Genomic DNA, 21,071 nt, shown 5'->3' on the forward strand with positions numbered 1-21,071 from the left:
ATAATAATAATAATAATAATAATAATAATAATAATAATAATAATAATAATAATAATGATAATAATAATAATAATATCTAATATCGATTAGAAACAATCGTGGTAAGCAAAATAATCAAAACATACAAGTATAATTTAATAAATGTTTTGTACAAACAAGATATTCCTGGATTTTACCGTATATGTATATGATACAATATTTTAAACGCTCTCAAATGAAAAGAAAACTAATGAGTGGTCATATCGGGCGTTCAAGTCTTTCGCGTTCCGAATTATTTTTTTATTCAAACAAAAACTAAATATACAAAATCGAATGAAGGCATAACAATATATTCGGTACGATTCCATAATAATAATAATAATAATAATAATAATAATAATAATATATAATATACCTACGCGTGATTATAAACAAATTCGGATTTTTTCCCAACCGAAACACGTTGTATGAAATTTTGCTATGAAAAAAAAAAGTTTCTACTTGGAGGAATAAAAACAGTGTCTTTTTTTCTTTTTTAATTACCGTAAAAACATAAACTGTCCATCAGAGTAAAATATAAATGAAAAAAAGCACATTTGTTGGCGTCCGGCTCACTATTATGGAACGCATGTACATGCACGCGTAGCCAAAATATGTTTGTATATATATAAATGTATAAAATATGTACAAAAAAAATAAAATAAAAAAAATTATAATTAAGGAGTAAACGACGACTAGGTGGGTGGGTGTGCGCGCACGCGCGTTAGCGTTCGAGTCGGTGGTATCCCGCGATCGTATAAAACATCGATGGACATTTATATGTATTCCACGTGCAGGACACACACAACTACATAGACACAACGCTGTACGATGGATGATGCACAGGAGCGGGAGGGACGACTTTTTGTAGAACGTCACGTCCCTGCGCGGTTTAAACGTCCACGTTCGGCGAGTCTGACCCGTCGTCCTCGACGTCCACAGAACCGGGCCGGCTGTCCACCATCGACCTTGGCGAGTCGCGCGACGACCGGGGTGGTTCGGGCGTGGGGCTACGGCCCGGCATGGGCGGCATCGCGGCCGGATGGTGGACACCGCCGTAGTACAGCGGGTGGGCGAGCGGCGGTGGCGGCGGCGCTATGTGATGGTGATGGTGGCCGGCCGCGCCGGTGCCCGCGCTGCCCGGTCCACCGCCCATGCCCGGGTACAGCCGGTAGGCGAGCGGCTTCTGGAGCGTGGAAACCGCGGCCGCGGCCACAGCTGCCTGCCGGTAGTAGAGGTCCGCGGCGGAAGGCGCGCCTCCCGCACCCGAGACACCACCCCCGCTACCACCACCAGCGGCCGAGGCCGTGCCGGCTGGATACGGCCAGCAACCGTAAGGCGGCCCTCCGTACAACCGCTGGAACGCCGCGTAGTTGCCCGCCTCGGCCAGCAGTTCCAAGCCCACTGCGGTTTGACGCTTCCACTTGGTCCTGCCGAACAAAAAGAAAAAACAACGAACGCCGGGTTAGCAAAACGGTTCCAAACAGTAGTTGCATGCATATGTTTAAAATCAATCATTTTACATTTCAAGGGCCGACAGGAACCGTATTGATATCACATTATGACGGTAACATCATAATTATATGATACGCACGCACTCGATTGTTGGCGTGAAGGGATGAGAGTCAGTGTGCGAGTACCGAAATTTGAATTCAACGTGGATTTTAGATTTACAAATACACCTCCGATAAAATCGAGTCCTATCAAAAATTTCGGATAACCCGTCGGGTACGCTTCTGTTGATATACCTACGCATACACTTGAGGAGACATTTCAAATTTTGACCGTTGTACGCGCGCGTACGGGTCCCGGCACGTATTCCTTAGAAATTAAATCGGTTATTCAATCATATCGTCTAAATAATGTACACCGGAAATCGCAGGTTTGTCCAAACACGCGACGTTTCGTCCATGCCGCGAGGCGTTTATGAGTTTTGTTCGATTTCTCGCTTGTTACGCGTACAGAAACACGCACGCGCATGTAGTGTAAGTACCTACCATCGTGTACATCCATCGTGTTTCCAAGCATACGGTTGTTTTATGCGTCATAACAGAGACAAAAGAATACAAAGTCGGGTGCGATTATAGTTCTACTTGCGTTACGTGTATAGTGTGTAATGGTTACCGCGTCGGAAACAATAAACTATTGTGTATCTGTTTAATATTACGTGTAATTCGACGGGCGGCGAAAAGGCCACGGATTGTTTGTACGGCTAAGCGAATCGGTTCAACCTACGTGTCAATCGACTGTGGTGTACTAATACGAATGTTATCTGTTACACATACGTAAACGGATCGCGTAGTGCGTATAAATGGTGTAAACGTGCACGTATGTTTCGTGAAAACTCGCACGGAGATGTCGTACAACGTAAGAGCGCGGTGTGAGTTGGTTTTGAAAATTAATTTTTCAAACTAGTAATTTCGTTGTGCGTCCGGTTTTTACCTCACACAGATAATACATATACATATACATATATAAACATCATGTACACAACGTTTCGTGGTCCACGGCCCGTGTTATTATCAGCGCGTTCGCATTTAATTGTGTACGGTAATTCGATTTCGGGATGGAAATGAAAAACAAAATAAGCGTGTCATAACCATTGTTGGGAATAGATAATGCAAAATTTATCTAGATAAAGATGAAAGATAATATGTCCAAATTCATTTAGATAAAGATAATAGATAAAAAAAGTTAAAATATCTAAATAAAGATAAAAGATAATTTTATTTTTATCTAGATAAAAAAAAAAAAAATTTCAGAATTTTTTATTTTTTGGTCAATATTTCATATTTGTATTAATATCTACGAAGACTCAATTATAATCATTATATCAATAGGTACTTAGGTGTTTAATGTTTATTGTAGTAATGTAGTGTACCATTAAACAGTATTTATATACAATGTATAATATTTAATGATAGTTAATCACTAAAATGTTGCACAAAAAAAAAATAATGAAAATTGCTCTATACGTATCAGGATGAATACAAAATATATAAAAAATTATTTGAAGTTAACAATTTTGTTTTCTATATAATCTTAATTTAATGATTTTAATTATTCTATAAGTAGTTACGAATTTACGGGTTCCAAGAGTGAAGTATTGACTATTCAGCGTATGAGTTACATGTGTTTACTAAAATCAAATACCTACTATATTTGGAACTTCCGTGGAAAAATAAGAAATTAAGTTTAAAAATACCAAAAATAATTTTCCGACATGAAAATACAAATAAAATGTCACACCAAAAATAATTACTTAATAATAATACATGAATTATGATTATAAATACAAAATCTATATATATATAAAAGAAAGTCGGGTTAGTTACAGAATTTATTATTCAAGAACGGCTGGACCGATTTTAATGATCTCTGATTTGTTGGATTCGTCTCCGTACAAGAATAAAAATAACTCTAATCTTTGCAAGAATACAGACAATTATCTAGATAAGTAAACATTTTATCTTAGTTAAGTAATTAGATAACTTAGCGTTATTTATCTAGATAAATTTATCTTAATAAGTACCAACACTGGTCATTACACTCGTCCGTACACGGCGCACTGCGATATTACGTATTATAGGCATACTATATACATACGAATGATGTTATATGTGTAAAAAAAAACGGTTTCATTAAAAGACGTAATTGTTTGGCCGGAAACCTTGGAGATAGTTTCATAATGGAGCCGACGAATACACACGTATAGCAATGAAAATATTCGTTGTTCGAACATTTTTCGCGCGTTACAACATCATCGGCTGGTTCCACTCACCATAAAAGAGCGTTATGAGTGCAAGTACGCCTACCGTATACTTAATCATAACGAACAGTGCCGTGTACACCCGATTTTAACAAATACCATTGCCACTCGTACGAATGGAGATCGTTTTCCGGGAGGATCATCGACAGCCGGGACAGCTGTCGGACTGCTGACTCGAGATTTTGATACGATTTTCTCGCCGATCCCATACGACGGACCGACGGCTGCTGCGGACGAACCTACACGAAATACACGTGCGCGCACGCGCCGTAAACATAATATAGATTATTATTTTCAGAGAGCGGACGATTTTTTTTTTTTAGATATTTTTTATTTTTTTTTATCTAATTTTCCTCTCGTGTACGCAGTGTCGCGTCGCGTACATACGTGTGCGCATCGATTAAAACATCAATATCGTATAAATATAATAGCAGTGGTGGCGGCGGCCACGGACACGATCGATTCGTTTCATGAGTTTTGTAATGGCCGGCCAACAGGCGACGGGCGCGGTACAGTCGATACAAAGGTATCTCTCGTGTTTTTTTTTTTTATTTATTTTTAATTTTTTTTTTCTTCTATATTGTTATACTACACCCGAAACGCTGACGGAACGAAAACTGAAATGGAAAAAAATAACTCCCCCCGGTGTACCCGGCGCGGGAGGGGCCGAACGTAATAAGAAAACGATCGGTACACGCATGTTTTTCCATTAAACACGACGACGTGCTTCGAGCACGAGCCTACGCTGACGGTCATCCTGGTCGTCCGCTCGCGCACATATATATATATATATATATTTAGCGGTCGGTAACAATGGATGCGGTGAACGTGACCTGAGCGACCCGTGGAAAACACACAAAATTCCTTTTATCGATATTTATTACGTTACGACGTATCCAGACGGTGTACACGAGCGAACGAGAGCGAGCGCGAGCTACGGCCGTGATGCGATCCATACAGAATGACGTTTGATACGCGCGTATACGTGTATTCTTTATGTTTTCTCGACACGCACGCGATTCAGTGTACATTACGGTCGGAACGTTTCGGGTTTATTTTTTTTTTTTACGCCCTAGGTCTTTCCGCTATTTTTTTGACATTCACCATATCCGTCTGTACAGGAGAGGTATCTATATATATAACGAGAGGAGATGATTGCTTATTTTTTTTCCGTCGAGTTTTGCGCGCGCGCGACCGTTTGACGTCTTCATCGTCCGCCGCGGAAACGATGAGACAGCGCGCGACTACGACGAAGACGACGCCGACGACGTATCGATTAAAAAAAAAAACATATCGGAGGCGCAAAAAAAAAAGAAATCACAACAGCAACATGTACGCTGCGGCACGCGTTTACCCGTAATGTATACGAGCTCGTCGGTCGAAAACGATCCACGTGTATTATGTGTAGATTAGATTCTTCGTTCGTCTTTAAAAACGATTGCCCATGTTCGGGCGGCATTGGAATAATATTTTTCGTGCACTAGACGCGGTGGTGGAAAACGATGAAATCGTCATCTTAAGCCAAAGTGTGAAAGGTGCGCGCGCGCGATCATGAAATAAACGTTATGATAATTATATGTAGGTATATCGCGCGTGCAAGCGGTTAATTGTTCGTAACGGATTTATTCTAATTTCCTGATTCCGGTTTGTCGGCTGCGTGCCAAAGGCGAAAACAGTTTTTTAAACGCGTATACACTTTATCCGGGACAAACGCATTCATCTTGCGTCATTCGCTCGCAGCACGAGTATGTATATAAATATAATGTGCAATTATACTTTTAGCGCGCGATTTTATCTCGACCATCGCCAGACAAGTAGATATAAGCCGCAATACGTATATTATAATATTATCGTGTATATGATGTATAACGTGCAATGTCAGCGTGGACGCGACTAAAATTAGCTTTTGATTTATATTTGTCTGATCGGTGCGTATAAATCCACCTGGGCCTACCCGGCCACGTCTGTCGATCGGTAAATCCAACTTTTCGACCGTGAAAACGTGTACACATCGCAATAATAATTGTATCGTAATAACGTGCAGCACCGACCGACAGCGAATTTTAATTCTTTCTAAATGGTCAGCTGAGCAATCATTGTATAGAGGCACGTACGCGTTCAGAAGATACGGCCGTTAATAATATTACCATCGTATTGTAAAACGTAATAGGCTAGCGTTACGCAAGGATATATCAATGAACGGCAAACACAAAAGAAAGTTTATAATCATATGTAATGCGCGCAAACGGATGTTCCGTAGCGCAGTCGAATTTAGACATCGTTGTTTGATGCACCGCGGAAATGAGCCTTTTCGAAAACGTTAAAACGTAATAGTATTGCGATAGAACGCTGCATGACGAAGGTTTACACAAACTCGTGCCCGTCCGTTTATTCCAATGTGAGGGGGCTAAGGATTGAAGTAAGGAATAAAGTAGAAATTACGAAAGAGGAGAACTCGACGCTCGTTTTGGTTTTATGACGTTGTCTCTTAAAATGTTATAAAAATTAATCGACCGAATAAGATTGTTATCGTACGTTTTGTTGGGAACAAAACGGTGAAATGTCGATGACTCAAGGAGGAAAGAATATCATCGGTAATCTTTGAACTTTTTATAGATATTGGCTAAAATCCCTTAGAAAACTCAAATGATTTCTATTAAACTCTGCCAGATATCGATTTTTATGATCATTCAACAATGTGTATAAGCTTGATTATCAGTGATCTTATTCAGTGACGGTGCTAGAGTTTGTGAGACCCTGGGAAAAATAAATTTTGGGTCTTATAATTTATATTAATAAAATATTTTAAGTTCAGTTATATCAGAACCGCGGGGCCTTAATTATAATTTAAAGCGTGGAGCCCTAGGAAACTGCCCCTATTGCCCACCCCCTTGCGCCGTCTCTGATCTTATTTGTTAGCGATTGTTTGCATAATGCGAAAACGAATATGTCGCAGCAAATATAATAGATAAGTCGTTCGCAGTCAACGCACGATGGTTGTTAAATAATAGTGTGTAGACCATCGGTTCTTAACCTTTGTGTAGTGGCGACCCAAGATATTTATCAAATTTTTCCTGTGACCTTTTTATAAATAATATTCAATGGCAGAATAAAAAATAACTATTTGGTACTCTTAATTGAATAACATTTTTTACTCATATTACTTGTATTCATAACAAGTCATGATATTAATTACATTATATTTAAAAATAAACATTTCTTTTAATAATATTGTATTGTTTTTTTAAATAATTTTTAATTGAATAACTTCCTTGGTCTTGATGTTGCTTTACCAATGAATCAATTTAGAGTTAGTAAGTGAAATACGCATCGTGGGTTCGATATCAAGCTTGTTTCTTGATTTGGTTTTGATTTTAGTTAATATCTTTATTACAACATGTAAACATATTAGTTTATGGCCTTTGCATACTCAAATTTAACTCATTTAATAACGAAAAAATATCTGATAGATACGCAACTTTTGTCAACCAAATTATATCTTGAAAATGGATGGAAAACAGTGAATTTTTTTCTCATAAAAATACTTCTATTTCAGTTCTTAATTCAAAAAATCTCGTTGAAATTTTTCTCCATGAAAACAAACGTACATGAGGTTTCATTTATTATTTATAAGACTTAAAAATAAAAATATTATACTAACGTTTTAAATTTTTATCCGACCCATTTAAAATTATTGATGACCCGAAATTGGGTCGCGACCCTATGGTTAAGAACCGCTGGTGTAGACAATCAAGACGCTGCTAACTTTTATGCTCAATGATAATCATCATAATTCATAGTGAACGCACCAGATATGTTAGATTTTCGCGATACTCTGTCGTTTCGACCGATCAAACACACCGTTCAATTAATTACAACTACACATATTATACGCGAGCGCATATACGATGTGTAACGAGTCGTTTTATCGTCATCGTCCCTGGGTCCAACCCCCTTGTCATCGGCCGAGCCAATCCTTTGCCGTCGCCGCCGCAGCAGATGTACATCTAACATCATTGTACACGTGTACGCGGACCGCACGATAAATTATCTCCTTAACCGCACGCCCGTACGAGGACAATAATATAATGACACGCCAAAATCCTTCACCAAACACCGGTATAACAACGTATGCGTATAGGTACGTATACACAAACATGCGCGAACGCTTCTCGTCCTTTTCAGCCCGGAGGCAGCTATTATATTACATTATTAGTGTCGTTTATTATTGTAACGCGTGTGTACCGATTTTTCACACTTCAAATGATATTTGCCGTTTTTTTCCGCTACCACCTCTTCTTTATCTTCTTCTTCTTTTTCTTCTTCTTAGGATAAACCACCGCCACTCTATTGTAACATATTGTCGTAACGCGCCGTGGACAGCGAGCGCATGTGTAATAAGTGGAATATTAGCCGAGAAGTTAACCACACACGCACACACCACGTGTTGTTATATTGCTTACGGCAATTGTATATTTACGCACCCCGCCGAGCGGTTACAGTCGTTTCGCCTCCTTTGGAGTGGTCACATTATATTGTGTACACCTCGTTTATATGGGCCTCATTGTACCGATACATGTATATGGTATACTTGACAAATGAGTGGATTGCGGTAGACGCGCCAAAGAAGTCTCAAAACGATAGGCGTGTATAATAAAATTTGTATGTGTACATATGGGATATAACTGCATCCGAACCACGTATGTATACATGAGATACATACTAGAGCGCATACAGGACGACAATACATTCGACTACCCTCCAATTTACACGTAGTATAAAAACTTGACTCGAACCCTTGGTCGGCTGCGTATATAAATGTTCATTTATGCGTGCCAAACCCGTTACGGCGCGATAAAAATCGTATACATTTCGCTCTTGCTATAGATCTATAAATCCTGAGGGCTACGATGAGAGGGCAACGATTTTTTATTATTATTAAGGGGCGGAATTTGCAACGTATAGTATTACTCGTATAACGTTTGCGTGTGTTGCCGGAGATATAATACATTAGCGTATGGAAAAAGAAAACGTAGCGTTTTACACTTGTCTTTGCGCGTGTGGTTGTACACAAATATTATTATATTATACAAATATTATCCAAAACGCTTTTGAAAACCCCTTTGCACACCCCCTCCGACCCCGCTCTCTTCGCCAACTGACAATTACAATATTTTCGTCGGCCGCGGCACACGAAAACGCGTATCCGACACGATATCATATTGCAACCCTCGTGACTCACCCACTCGCCAACAACTCACTCCTCTTGTACGTGGGCACATCCGTTTTCAACGCACTCGTATATACACAATGTTGTAATATTATGATGAATATTATAATAACCCTGTGCCGAATTTTTACCGTTTACGAGCGTTGTAATGTATACTATTATAATGTAGTTGTATCGTTTTTTATAAGATCAGATGTTTCGGTTTTAATTGCTCATTATGTATACTCGTATTTACTTATAAATACAGTAATAATATATTAATCTTAACTCCAATGTGCCAACGATCCTATATTACACGATGATGTAAAAGGCGTATTCTGAAATCCGTAGGTATCTCGATTTTTCCACGTTCATGTAATCCACTATCGAATGCCATCGATATACATACGTAAATACAAATAATTCATGATGATAAATAATTTTTGGAATCGATGAAACAAAAAAATTGTACCAAATGGATACATTTTGCTTACTTTATATAACATTATGATGCGCGGTTATGAGTTTTACAATGAAAGTAAATAAAAATATTTTTTTTTTTGTAAAATAACTTTGTATGTATTATTAATTCAAAATGAATCGATTTATGTCGAAACAGATAAAATGTATTTTTTTTTTAATCCTAACACAACTTTTACGATTGAGTGCTGTATTTTCATATGCAATCCAAAAACAAAACACTTATTTCATCTTAATACTATAAACTAAATACGTGTTTGTGGGTATCAAGATATTAAAATAGTAATTAATAATCTAAATCCTACGTATCAAAGGATTAAGGGCAGTAGGGTTTGGGTTTTTATAAGCTTGAAATGAGTAGAATAAAAGAGCCTCACCTTCTGTTCTGATACCAGGTCTTGACTTGGGTGTCTGATAGATTGAGCTTCGCCGCCAATTCCATGCGGTCTTGTACGCTCAGGTATTTTTGCCGCTCGAAGCTCTTTTCGAGCGTTTGCAACTGATGGTCTGTGAACGCCGTCCGCGCTTTTCTTTGCTTCTTACTGAGATTCGAACCGGAATTTCGGCCATCATCGTCTCTGTGACCTTTAAACATAAATAAAATGTATTATATAACCACCGATTCCTTGTACAGCGTTTAATATACATGTACATACAAACATTGTAAATATTTTAACAGTACGACGTACACAATATATCGGTAAAAAGCGCGTCATGTGCATATGAGCTATGGGTAAGTAGTACAACATATATAAAATGTAACCGTATACTAATATATATTTTGTCGAACATTATAATTGTGTTTTGTACTAGTCTACACGAACGTTATGTGTCAAAAACGAAAAAAATATAATAATCGTATATATAAAAAAATGTTATAAATGCCGAAACGCGATATAAAGCTTAATGGCGGCGACTCAAATGCGTACACTGTAGTGTATAATTCTAATATATAATATATATAAATAACACTGCGAGTCCCGGCAGTATTAGGTAATGGACACGCATATCACGCGAAACGCCGTCAACGCACTGCGGTCATTAGTGGCTAATCGACGATAAAAATCGCACAAAACGCTCTTGTAATGAATAAACGGCTAGTCGTGTACGGAAAAACTAAATGTTATTTTTCGTCATCGCCATACATAAGGAAAAGGCAAGAAATCTCCAAAACAGCAACAAAAAGTTTACGCTCATTGATTGAGAGGCGGCGTGACCATTATCAATAAATCCTTTCCTCCTTTCTAGATAATAGTTTAGACAAATATAAATATTCTTATACATTTTTCACGGTTTCATACGAATTATTTAACGCTGAAGATATCGAAACAAGCATAGAATTATCGATGACATACATATTGAGCAACTTAATATTATGGATTGAGTAAAATCAATAAAATTCCCGTAAAAAAAAAAAAAATATTTCGAGTTATTGGCCTCGTACTATTGAACAGATACGTCGATAAAATGCCGTGATATTTATAATCGTATACAATAACGTAATATAATAACGGTGACGCGCGAAACCGAACAAGGGATTCATATATTCGGGTGGTTGTCGTGGTGGACCGGGTGCGAAAAACCCGTTGTATACATCATAATATAATACGCAACACGCGTGTGTGTGTGTGTGTGTAGAATTTGTTGTCGATTTGCATTTAAAAAATAAAACGGGGTTGAATAAATAAAAAAAAAAAACGGAAATAAAACAGTGCGATCGCAACACCATGTCGAACAATATCCATGTATAAATACACGTAAACTTACCGACGACGGGGTGTTAGTGTGTGTCCCTACACAATGGCTGCTGCAGCAGTCGAGAAGGGTAATACAATGTGTGTGCGTGTGTACGTATATAAATATCCGAGTGTGCGCGGACAGAGGCAGCGGCGGGGCGACGGTAATTGGAGTAAAATGGGAAATAAAGAAAGAAATCTGTCGGCAAAGAAAGGGTGAACAGTGGCGGGGAGAACCGAAAGCCAATGAGCCGCAGTGCGTGCGCCAGAGGGGCTTAAGTGGTCCGCCGCCGTTCAGCCCTTCTGTTGCTGCGGCTAATATATATGTATAAATATACATAAGCGTAAGGGTCTTTACGTCAGCGGGGCGGGGCGGGGCCGGGCAGGACGAGTGAGCGCAGAGTACGTGTTGGTAACGCTCTTGTTTTCCCGCCGAAGCCGCCTGCTCGCGCACCACCAACGCGGGCAACGCGGCTTTTCGGCTTTCTTCCCCTCTGTCTCTCTCTTTATCTCCGTCAACCCTTCCCGTCCGTCCGCCAGTCGTTATTGCGCCCGCGCCCTCTTTATATAGTTTTGCAGCAGCAACCTCACATAGTTCCCTCCCGTGTATTCCTAACCATCGTTTCGCGCGCACAGATATATCAATTTAATGGTGCTCGACTTGGGTGCGCGCGTGAGAGCGCAACTTGCGCTCGAGTGTAGACACGTATACATGCCGTACGCGTAATTTCAAAGTCTCCGCCCAATTCGTTTATAAAACGCTAATGGACTCGACGCCAGCACACATTAGATGTATATGTATGCAATACACGTGTGCTGCAACAGTCGCTATAACCGAATTACGGCTCGGCGCGAACGTACATCCGTATATGGTATAAACTGTCTATAAACTGAATCTCAATTCAAAAATCGTTTAATGGGCGGCTCGAACTGTATTATATTATATGTATATTTATCGTGACTTGAATAAATAAGATGCTTGGCTGCGCAGCAAATTGCATATCTTCCCGCAAATATTTCATACGAATAGTGGTACGATCAAGAGTTGTTTACGTTTTCGCGTATTGTACGTTTGGTTCGACGGATAGGGGTAAAGAAGTGGACCCCTCATAATAATTATGTAGTCGAAAAATAATAAAGTCGATCGGTATACGAAACATGTAATATACATGCGCGTCAGCGTGTGTGACTTAATAGTAATATCATATTGCGAGCGCACACACACACGGGTGGTAAAGGCTGGGATTCGGAAAAATTAATAGTCACGAGAGGTCGACCTCGGGAGGCGAGGGTGTCCTTTCATGTTGTTGGTTGTTTTCGTATTATTACACGCACGAATTTTCCAAAACGAGTGTGTGAGCGCCACGGTGAGAGTGGTGTGCAAGTGTAATATGATGGCGTGCGGGTCGTGAAAAGCCTGATATTGACCATTAAGGGTATGTATGTATATTATATATATATATATATATATATGTGTGTGTGTGTATGTATGTGTGTGTGTAAAGGGCAACTCCCGGCACGGGAAAGGACGAGAACGGGAAACGGTGGAAAAGGGCTTATAATATCTAAAATCATAAACACAACATTATATTATTTAAGGGTGTTGTTTATACAGTAAAACGGCTCGGTTGCCAAGAACTTCGCGTGTTCATATACTAGCACGGGACTCCATCACCGTACTTACATATATATCGTATACTTGCCGTTTATACGAAACAACGTTTATTAATAATAGATTTTTACCTAAGCGAAACACGCCGCCGTTGACGGGGTCACAAAACGTGCGCGGAGTCCGGCCGTTGCGGACCCACCGCGACAAGGCTTATATTGCAACATAACACAAAGCTGTATAAGGGTATACTTATATACACCTCGAGTGAAAAATTGTAGTAGTCTGATGAGTATACTGCAGGTAAAAATCGCCCACCCCTCCTTCCTAGGACTGTGGTGTTCTGTTCGCCAAGACATTTACGTATAACAGAATACATACATTATGCGAAGTGCATACCGACGATTATGCGTATGGTTGTCGATTTAACATTTTCAAATGAGACGAATTGAAAAAATTGAAAATGATAATATAGTTATTAAAAAGCGTTCAAGTGTACGTTATACCTAATACGTTTCATGTTTTATATATTGGATCAGTGTTTATTCCAGACCTTCCATCTCGAGAAGGGGATATGTGATATGCGGTATCTCATAGGAGTAAATTATTCGATTTTGTTGGCCGATAAATATTTTTCATCGGAGGTAAACCTTCTATGGTTACCTCCCCGAAATAAACAATTTATTGTATCAATCTATATGTGAGCGGAAACAATTCAATAATTGGGGGTTTTTTTTGTTCTCATACAATATTGAATATAATTTCTATAGTAATTGTTATCTGTTGTATTATTAATACATATATGTTGTACTCATAGACAAATTGTTTCCGTATGCACATATTTATATATGTACTCGTATAATAAAAAAGTATATGTTATTTTTGTATTGGCACTGCAAATGTATTATCTGATGACAACGTATGTATGTATGTATGAATATAAATACGAGTAAATGTATTCCATATGTATAAAGTATTATTGTAATCATCAACACTCGCACAAACGCGTTTTAATCAACCGGCGTGCTTGACAAATCTCACCGGGACATAACCTTGGCCACTATTAAACATAATACTCAAAGCGAATATAATACACGAGCGAACTACAGACAAAATAATAAAAATAATAATGATAAAAACGATAATAATATAAACGTTGTAGTATACTACTACTTACTACTACTACCTACTTATATGTATATGTACATTACATTTTACTGCGAAGCTGTTTGGTATATTGTACTTTTGTATTTGTATATATTATATCATAGTATACCTATATTCACGCGCGCGCGCGACACTAGCGTCTCTCATCCCGAAAACTACCTATAACATATCTATTCAGTCGGGTAAGAAATGATTATAAGATTGCATTGTCGGCGGCTGTAATGACACATTATTCATTATATTAATATTGTACACGATGGCGTGACAGGACTGAGTGTTAAACGATTGTTAAAAAATGTTTCGACTTGTTATACGAGTATTCGTCGTCATCGAAAATTGTACTGCGCATAGTAAATATAGTTAATTAATATAAAATAAAATGCACTGGTTCGTCCTCACATAAGATATATTGTATAAAATATTTTCACACGTCGGTACAGGCGTTTAATATATGGGTAAAACGCGCGAACAAGACGTTTATAATATAATATGTACGTTGGAAATAGTTCTGCGGCAGTGAATTAATATTACGCGCAACGATAACGATGATGTTATGGGAGCGATATCAGTTAAAAACCTGCGAATGTAAAAATTTGTCCATCGTATAGTTGTATATGTATACGATTAACTGCAGTACAGATTCCCGATAAGGTGAACAGCGAGTAAAAGTAAACACAAACATGTTTATGGAAATTATCGATATTACCCATCGGATCGAATTCAAAATATTGACGTTTGACACGACAATAGAACCTATTACACGCGCGTATATCTATTTACGCAAACACGTTACACACATTGCAATGAGTTGTACGAAAATAAACCATGTACGTATTTTGCTTAGTGTGTCCAGAACTTTGTGGAAGTTTTTCACTAAACGATGTGATAGGACTGCGTTTCCAAACGCTCCAGGCGCGTCCTATGGTATTTGTCGAAACGCAGTCGTTCGCAGCGTCCTGCATGCGTTTTCGTTACCGCATCATTCTCAGACACGCATCGTGTCCTCTTTTCCGCAATCTCAGTCCCGTTGTGGCTGCGCGCCCACACACACACACACACACACACGTATATATGGCGGAAAAACTCTATACCGATTTGCTGCCGAGAAGCAAATGTCTAATTTGGGTTCTGCGACGACGTACAAGTTAATTTTGGCTCGGTTCCTGCCGGGGAGAGATACCATTGCACCGCTGCACGAACACACACGTTACGCTGCATACGCGTGTGTTTATAATACTCGGACGGGCGCAATAATAATATTGTTGTACGTTATTATTCTTGTTATTATCCGCGTGTCGACGACGGAGACGATTTACGGCCGTCGACGCGTGTATTAGCGCCAATTAGCAGTCGCGGGAAATAAATATCACCATAGTCTCGGAGCACAGCACAGCTCTTCTCTTCTTTCTATTTCTTATGTATACCACATATATATGTTCCCTTTTATTACTTAGAGATAGAAAAAAAACTCTGCACGTTTATATATAAATATATACGTATATGATATGTACATGAGCTTATAATAATACATGTGCACGTATACATAGTATTTCGTTCCGGAAAGAGGCGACAAAAAAAAAAAAAAAGGTCTTCGGGACGGACGGAAACGCGTTAATTACCGCGAGCGCGCGTGAGGAGAGCTGCTGCCATCGCCAAGTTATATTTATGAGGCCTTGTGTACCACATATATTATAATATATATATAAGTACGAAGGAATAAGTTGTAACAGTATATAATAGTTCCGTCTGCGGTCCCGTACAATGATTTTTCAAATGTTTTATTTTTATTTTATTTTTTTCTACGCGAACAGTATGAAATTATTTGGTTTTACGACGATTTCAAAAAAAAAAAATCTTCTATTACTAGCATATATTCTTACTGTTTGTGAATAAATACACAATATAATATTATATACATGTATGGAAATTGAAAATCATATTTAAATTTTTTTACGTTCAGCTTATAATTATAACCAGTCTTGTTGATAATTTTTTTCGATCTGTTAGTTCTTATACATAGTTATATCAAATTTAATGCAAAAAGAAAGACTTTAGAATTATTTCGTAATTGGAGAATTATAACACGAAATCGTTACCACACTTAACCGGACATATTTATTATACAGAACACCATAAGTATATAATGAACAAATTATTTATTAAAAAAATTATAAAGGTTTATTTTATTTTATATTTATAGTCCACATTGTATCTACTTATTGACATATTTTTGATTTATAAATTCACTCAAAATAGAATACATTTTTATTAAAAATCCGTTTGCGCTGCTATATACGTATAAAAACGATAAAAACACATATATAAGAATTCTATAGACATATTTAATAAATGGTTATGAAAAATATCTTTCAAAAACGATCCATGGACACACCGGGGTAGGTATAAAAAAAAAAGCGATAACAATTTAAATGGGTAAAACATACCTTCCGTTTACACTTAAAATCATGTGTGTATGTGAAGCGACCAACCCTTTTCTTTACGTTTATCTACCGTGAGTTCTTTATATATTTATATATAAGTATTATTATTAAGTACATATTCCAGTAGCGATACATATCTTACAGAGATACATGTATACTCCCACTGAACTAGTATAATTATTTATATACGATACCTATATATGTTTATGATTAGGTACATTTATAACTATAGCTAGTATTTAATGGTATATTACACAGAGAATTAAATTGCGGTTCAATCGGTTGTATGGAGTTTCGTGCGCGTTGAATTTAAACGATGTTTTACCCAAACAAGTTTGTGCACGACATTAACGGTTGTCAAAACTACAAAAAAATAAAAATAAAATAATAACAAATGTAATTTCGGACATTTTGTTGCTATTATTATTTATTTGGTTTTTTTGAAAATCGCGTGACGCGATCACGATATTATTATATAGGTATATATAAACAAATATAATATATACCTACAAGCTTATAAAACGACTGTTCACATTTTGAACGGCTTCAATTGAATCCAATCGATTAATATTGAAAAACTTGCAACCGTATTATTTACCACAGTAGTCATTCGAAAATCACAGGTAATTCATACAGGTATACAACACAGTTAGATAATTATTATTTCAATAGAGTTTTAAATTATTTCGGAATTATATGGTTATAAAGCTGTGACATACGGCGGTGTCGCGTGTGAAAACACCACTGCAGTCGATTACAAAAAGGAAAAAAAAAATATAGAAAACACAAGTCGTAAGCGTCATATTACGAAGTCGCGACAAAACGGTTTTACCCTCCAGGCATATCGAATTTTCCGCAGGGGTGAAATATTTAAAAAAAAGAAACGTATTATATATAAGAAAAGCTATACAGAAATTAAGAATGAAAAAAACCGTCATGTAAAAAAGCAAAAGTCATAAAAACACCTCGTAAAATATTCAATTTCCAAAAAAAACCCACAAAGTTCATCCTTCGAGCTCATAAAACGTTTCACTCACATACACACATATGCCACGGTTGTATCATAATAATCATAAATATAATTCATCTGTGTATTGCAATAGTCACACTTTGCTAAGTAGTCCTATATATTGACGTAGTGTTAACATACACTGCAGTAACGTTTGTATAGTAAATTTATTGAAAGAATCATGAATGCATACATAAGCATGCGTATCTGAATTGTATAATTGCATGTCAGGACACACGAAGACTGCAGTGATTTGGTCTGATCCTACCTGTATACGGATTACATTCCATTACGATATAGTGATTAATACACTTGCAAAATGATCGAAATTAACGTAGGATATAATAGACACTATAGTGTCTATAGTACGTCTAATACGTTTATTTTATTCAATATATTGAATAAAATAAACGTATTATTAATACAACGTGGTAGAAGGATGAAATCGTGGAGACAAGTGTTTAGGAATTTGCTATTTTAACAGAAAATGTGCATCTTACTATATCCATACAAGTCATACAACTATCTACCTACATTTATGTATATTTACCTATATAATTTATAAACAAAAAGAGTAAAAAACTGATAAGTAACATATAATTAAGACTACCTATTATAACTACCTATAACGCTCTCACTCCACGTACACATTACACGTTGTCCCGGAAAATAGTGCGTCCATTGATATAATAACAATAATAATAGTATAATAATATTGCAAGGGCGGAAATCTCGAGTACGCACTTACGGATTACGTTCTTTGTCTGAGGGGGTTGATGTTAATCCGACACGGCCGATTCAAACGTCAAAATTGCAGTTAGCGTTTTATTGTAACGTACACATTGTGAATACGTTTATATTTCGACGTATACATTTATATATGCGCACACGTATAATAAAATAATAATTTAGGTGTGTATCGATTTATTCGCACCGCGATTATATTCATACCGACTTTTCGTGATATTGTATATTGTTATAAATGTGACAATGTGTGTGTATACACCTATATGTTGTTTGTATAATACGCGTGTACCTCGCGAAACGAATTTTTCGCCCAAACTCAAATCGCGTTACTTATAAATATAGCATATACATTTTATATACGTTTATAAAGATTTATTTTGATTTCGTCTGTTTACGCGTTTTACCGATAAAATCGATTGTTATATATATACTTCAGTACAAAGATGAGATGAAAAGACGGTTATTATTATAATACATGTAGATATAAAAACTTCTTTTCCTGTAAATGGTTATACTATTCAGAAACATGCAGTACCGCACACTATATAGAAGCACGTAACGAATATATAAAGTGTTTTACATGTGATGGGAAATTATGGCGCATAAAAAAAAAAATCCGTGATATGAATAAATACACATATTCAACATTATATTTGTAGATTATTTATTCGCGTTATAGGTATACGTTGTTTGTACAACCGATCGTTTAGGGGAAAAAATGACCGATAAACTAACGTGAGTTCATGGAATGTTGCATTAACAATTGTTACTACGGTATAGAGGTACTCAAGTTACACGAGCAAAACGGACGATTATTTTCGCGGGTTTCATGACCTAACCACCGCCGCAGTCACCGTGATTGTCCAGGAAATCGTTTATGATGTTATCATAAGATGCATTTAACTACGTCTCGAGAACCGAAATTGTACAAGACATGCACGTAATAAATATAAGTGCCAAACGACGTAGGAATATTATATAAATGACCGTCGCCGAACAACAAAAAAAATATATAAGTGTTTACACGCAGGAAGGTACCTATATACAAAAACGAATCGTGTTTATCCGTGAACCAAGAAAGGAAAATATGGCTCGACACGATAAAATCGATGAGCAGATGACTGATTTAACAGAAGGTCGAGTGCTGAACGTTTTGAAAATATTTCGACGGGTCCCGCATAAGAAGAGACGAATTTTTGAAATCGATACTTGAACATTGAGAACACGAATAGGCAGTTGGATTTACTAACTTCTACTAACTTACCGTTGGAGCAGACTGAAGAGTTGTCGCCGGGCAGCCCGCTGTCAGTGCCACTTTCATGGTCGTCGCTCAGGTCCGAGTCTCCTCCACCAGCGGGCCCGGGTCCTTGCAGACCGCCCACGCCACCGTTGCTGCCGGAGGACGCGCGGCCGTGCAGGGACAGATCACGCGGCCCGTCCGTGGACGAGGCCGGCGACACGGGCGAACCGTTGCCGCCGCCGCCGTTATTGCGCCCGTTATCTGACAGTATGTCGGTGATCATGAACCTGGACCGTCCCATGTGGTGCAAGGGCATGGTGCCGGCTGCCGACGCGGCCGTCAGTTCGTGCACGGTCATCGCCGTCGCCGTCGTCGTCGTCCTGTTACCGTTATCTCCTCCACCGGTGGCCACCGCAGCTGCTAGCCCGACCGGCCACTGCTGCAGCAAAGTCGCACTTTGGCCGGACACCGTACCGATGAGTGTCGTCGCCGTCGTAACGGAACCGCGGTCTCTATTGTCTCTATTGTTTTCTGTTGTCGGGTGTGACACTGCCGCCGATCGATTCACGACGCGCTGCAGTGTACCGCGAGACGGTCGCGTTACGATGGATGTTACGATGTTGTAGTCGCACGCACAACGCGCACTAAAAAAACACGCGGTCCGAAGGGGAAAACAAAAAAAAAAAAAAAAATCGTAAAGCTTAAAAAAAAAAAAAAACCACGAACGCGCGACGAGATCTGATACGATTGTCACGCGAACGACGATGATGTTCGTACGCGAAATAACGCAATGGGTGCACGGGACACACTCGCGCGGACGACCGTAAATGCGTGTACGGTGTGTCCGGGCAACGGTATAATTCCAACTGAACACGGGCGGAGAGAGAGCGCGCGCGCGCGAGACAGAGTTGATCTGTACGCGACGGTGTGCAGTCGATGGTTGACTAAACGATTGGTTAAGCGACTGTTAACGGCGGCGGCGACGACCACGTCCCGCGGCCGCCGGCGGTGGGGGTGACCGCCCATCGGTGGGAGGCACCGGCCAATCGGAGACGACCCTCCGCGCACCGCCGGCGCACGTACGTGAACGTAACCGGATTATCGCCGCCCGCCACCCGTCCGCCGCCCAAGGCTTACACCTCCGCCGCTGTGCCCGCGCAGCGCTCTCCGACCGACAGTGTTTTTCCTCCCACCGAAGCGTTACCATCGCCTCCGACGGCCGTTCATATATACATATATATTATTTTTTTCGGATTTTTTTAAAAAAATTTTCCGTCCTCCCCTCCGCCCCGCTCTTTGTTCCCCGTCCGCGCGTTTCTTGTCTTACCTGTTCGCACGCGCATGCGCGCGCGTATTAATTTATTTTTTTTACACTCCATCGAGTGTCCGCCACCGACGGTCGGGGCGCGGGTGGACGCGCAGAGATTGCTCTCTCTTTTCGCACGCGTTTGATGGGCAACGCGATCATTAACATGATAATCTTTTCCGCCACTGCAAGACACCCACGCGACTACAATCGAGGGGGAAAGGGGGTTCGAATCGTGAACGATTGTTGCCAAAAGTAACTGAATCAAATTTTTCGTCGTTTTTCAGGTTTGTTGTTATTATTTTTAGTTTTTTTTTTCATCGTGTAGCCCGTGAAAATC

General features: G+C 38.8%; 1 protein-coding gene across 1 annotated transcript; it reads right to left on the reverse strand.

Annotated features, from left to right (window-relative positions):
- Window positions 1-64: 64 nt before the first annotated feature.
- LOC112690165 (homeobox protein B-H1-like) lies at window positions 65-20,369 on the reverse strand. The gene is made up of 3 exons (XM_025564113.1): window positions 19,450-20,369; window positions 9,854-10,061; window positions 65-1,448 (listed from the first exon to the last, which is right to left on the reverse strand). The coding sequence occupies exons 1-3, from the start codon at window positions 19,781-19,783 to the stop codon at window positions 911-913; spliced, it is 1,080 nt and encodes a 359-aa protein (XP_025419898.1). The 5' UTR covers window positions 19,784-20,369; the 3' UTR covers window positions 65-910.
- Window positions 20,370-21,071: the final 702 nt, after the last annotated feature.

The sequence above is a fragment of the Sipha flava genome, unplaced genomic scaffold, assembly GCF_003268045.1.
Source record: "Sipha flava isolate LNK unplaced genomic scaffold, YSA_version1 491_pilon_pilon, whole genome shotgun sequence".
NCBI classification, from domain to species: Eukaryota; Metazoa; Arthropoda; class Insecta; order Hemiptera; family Aphididae; genus Sipha; species Sipha flava.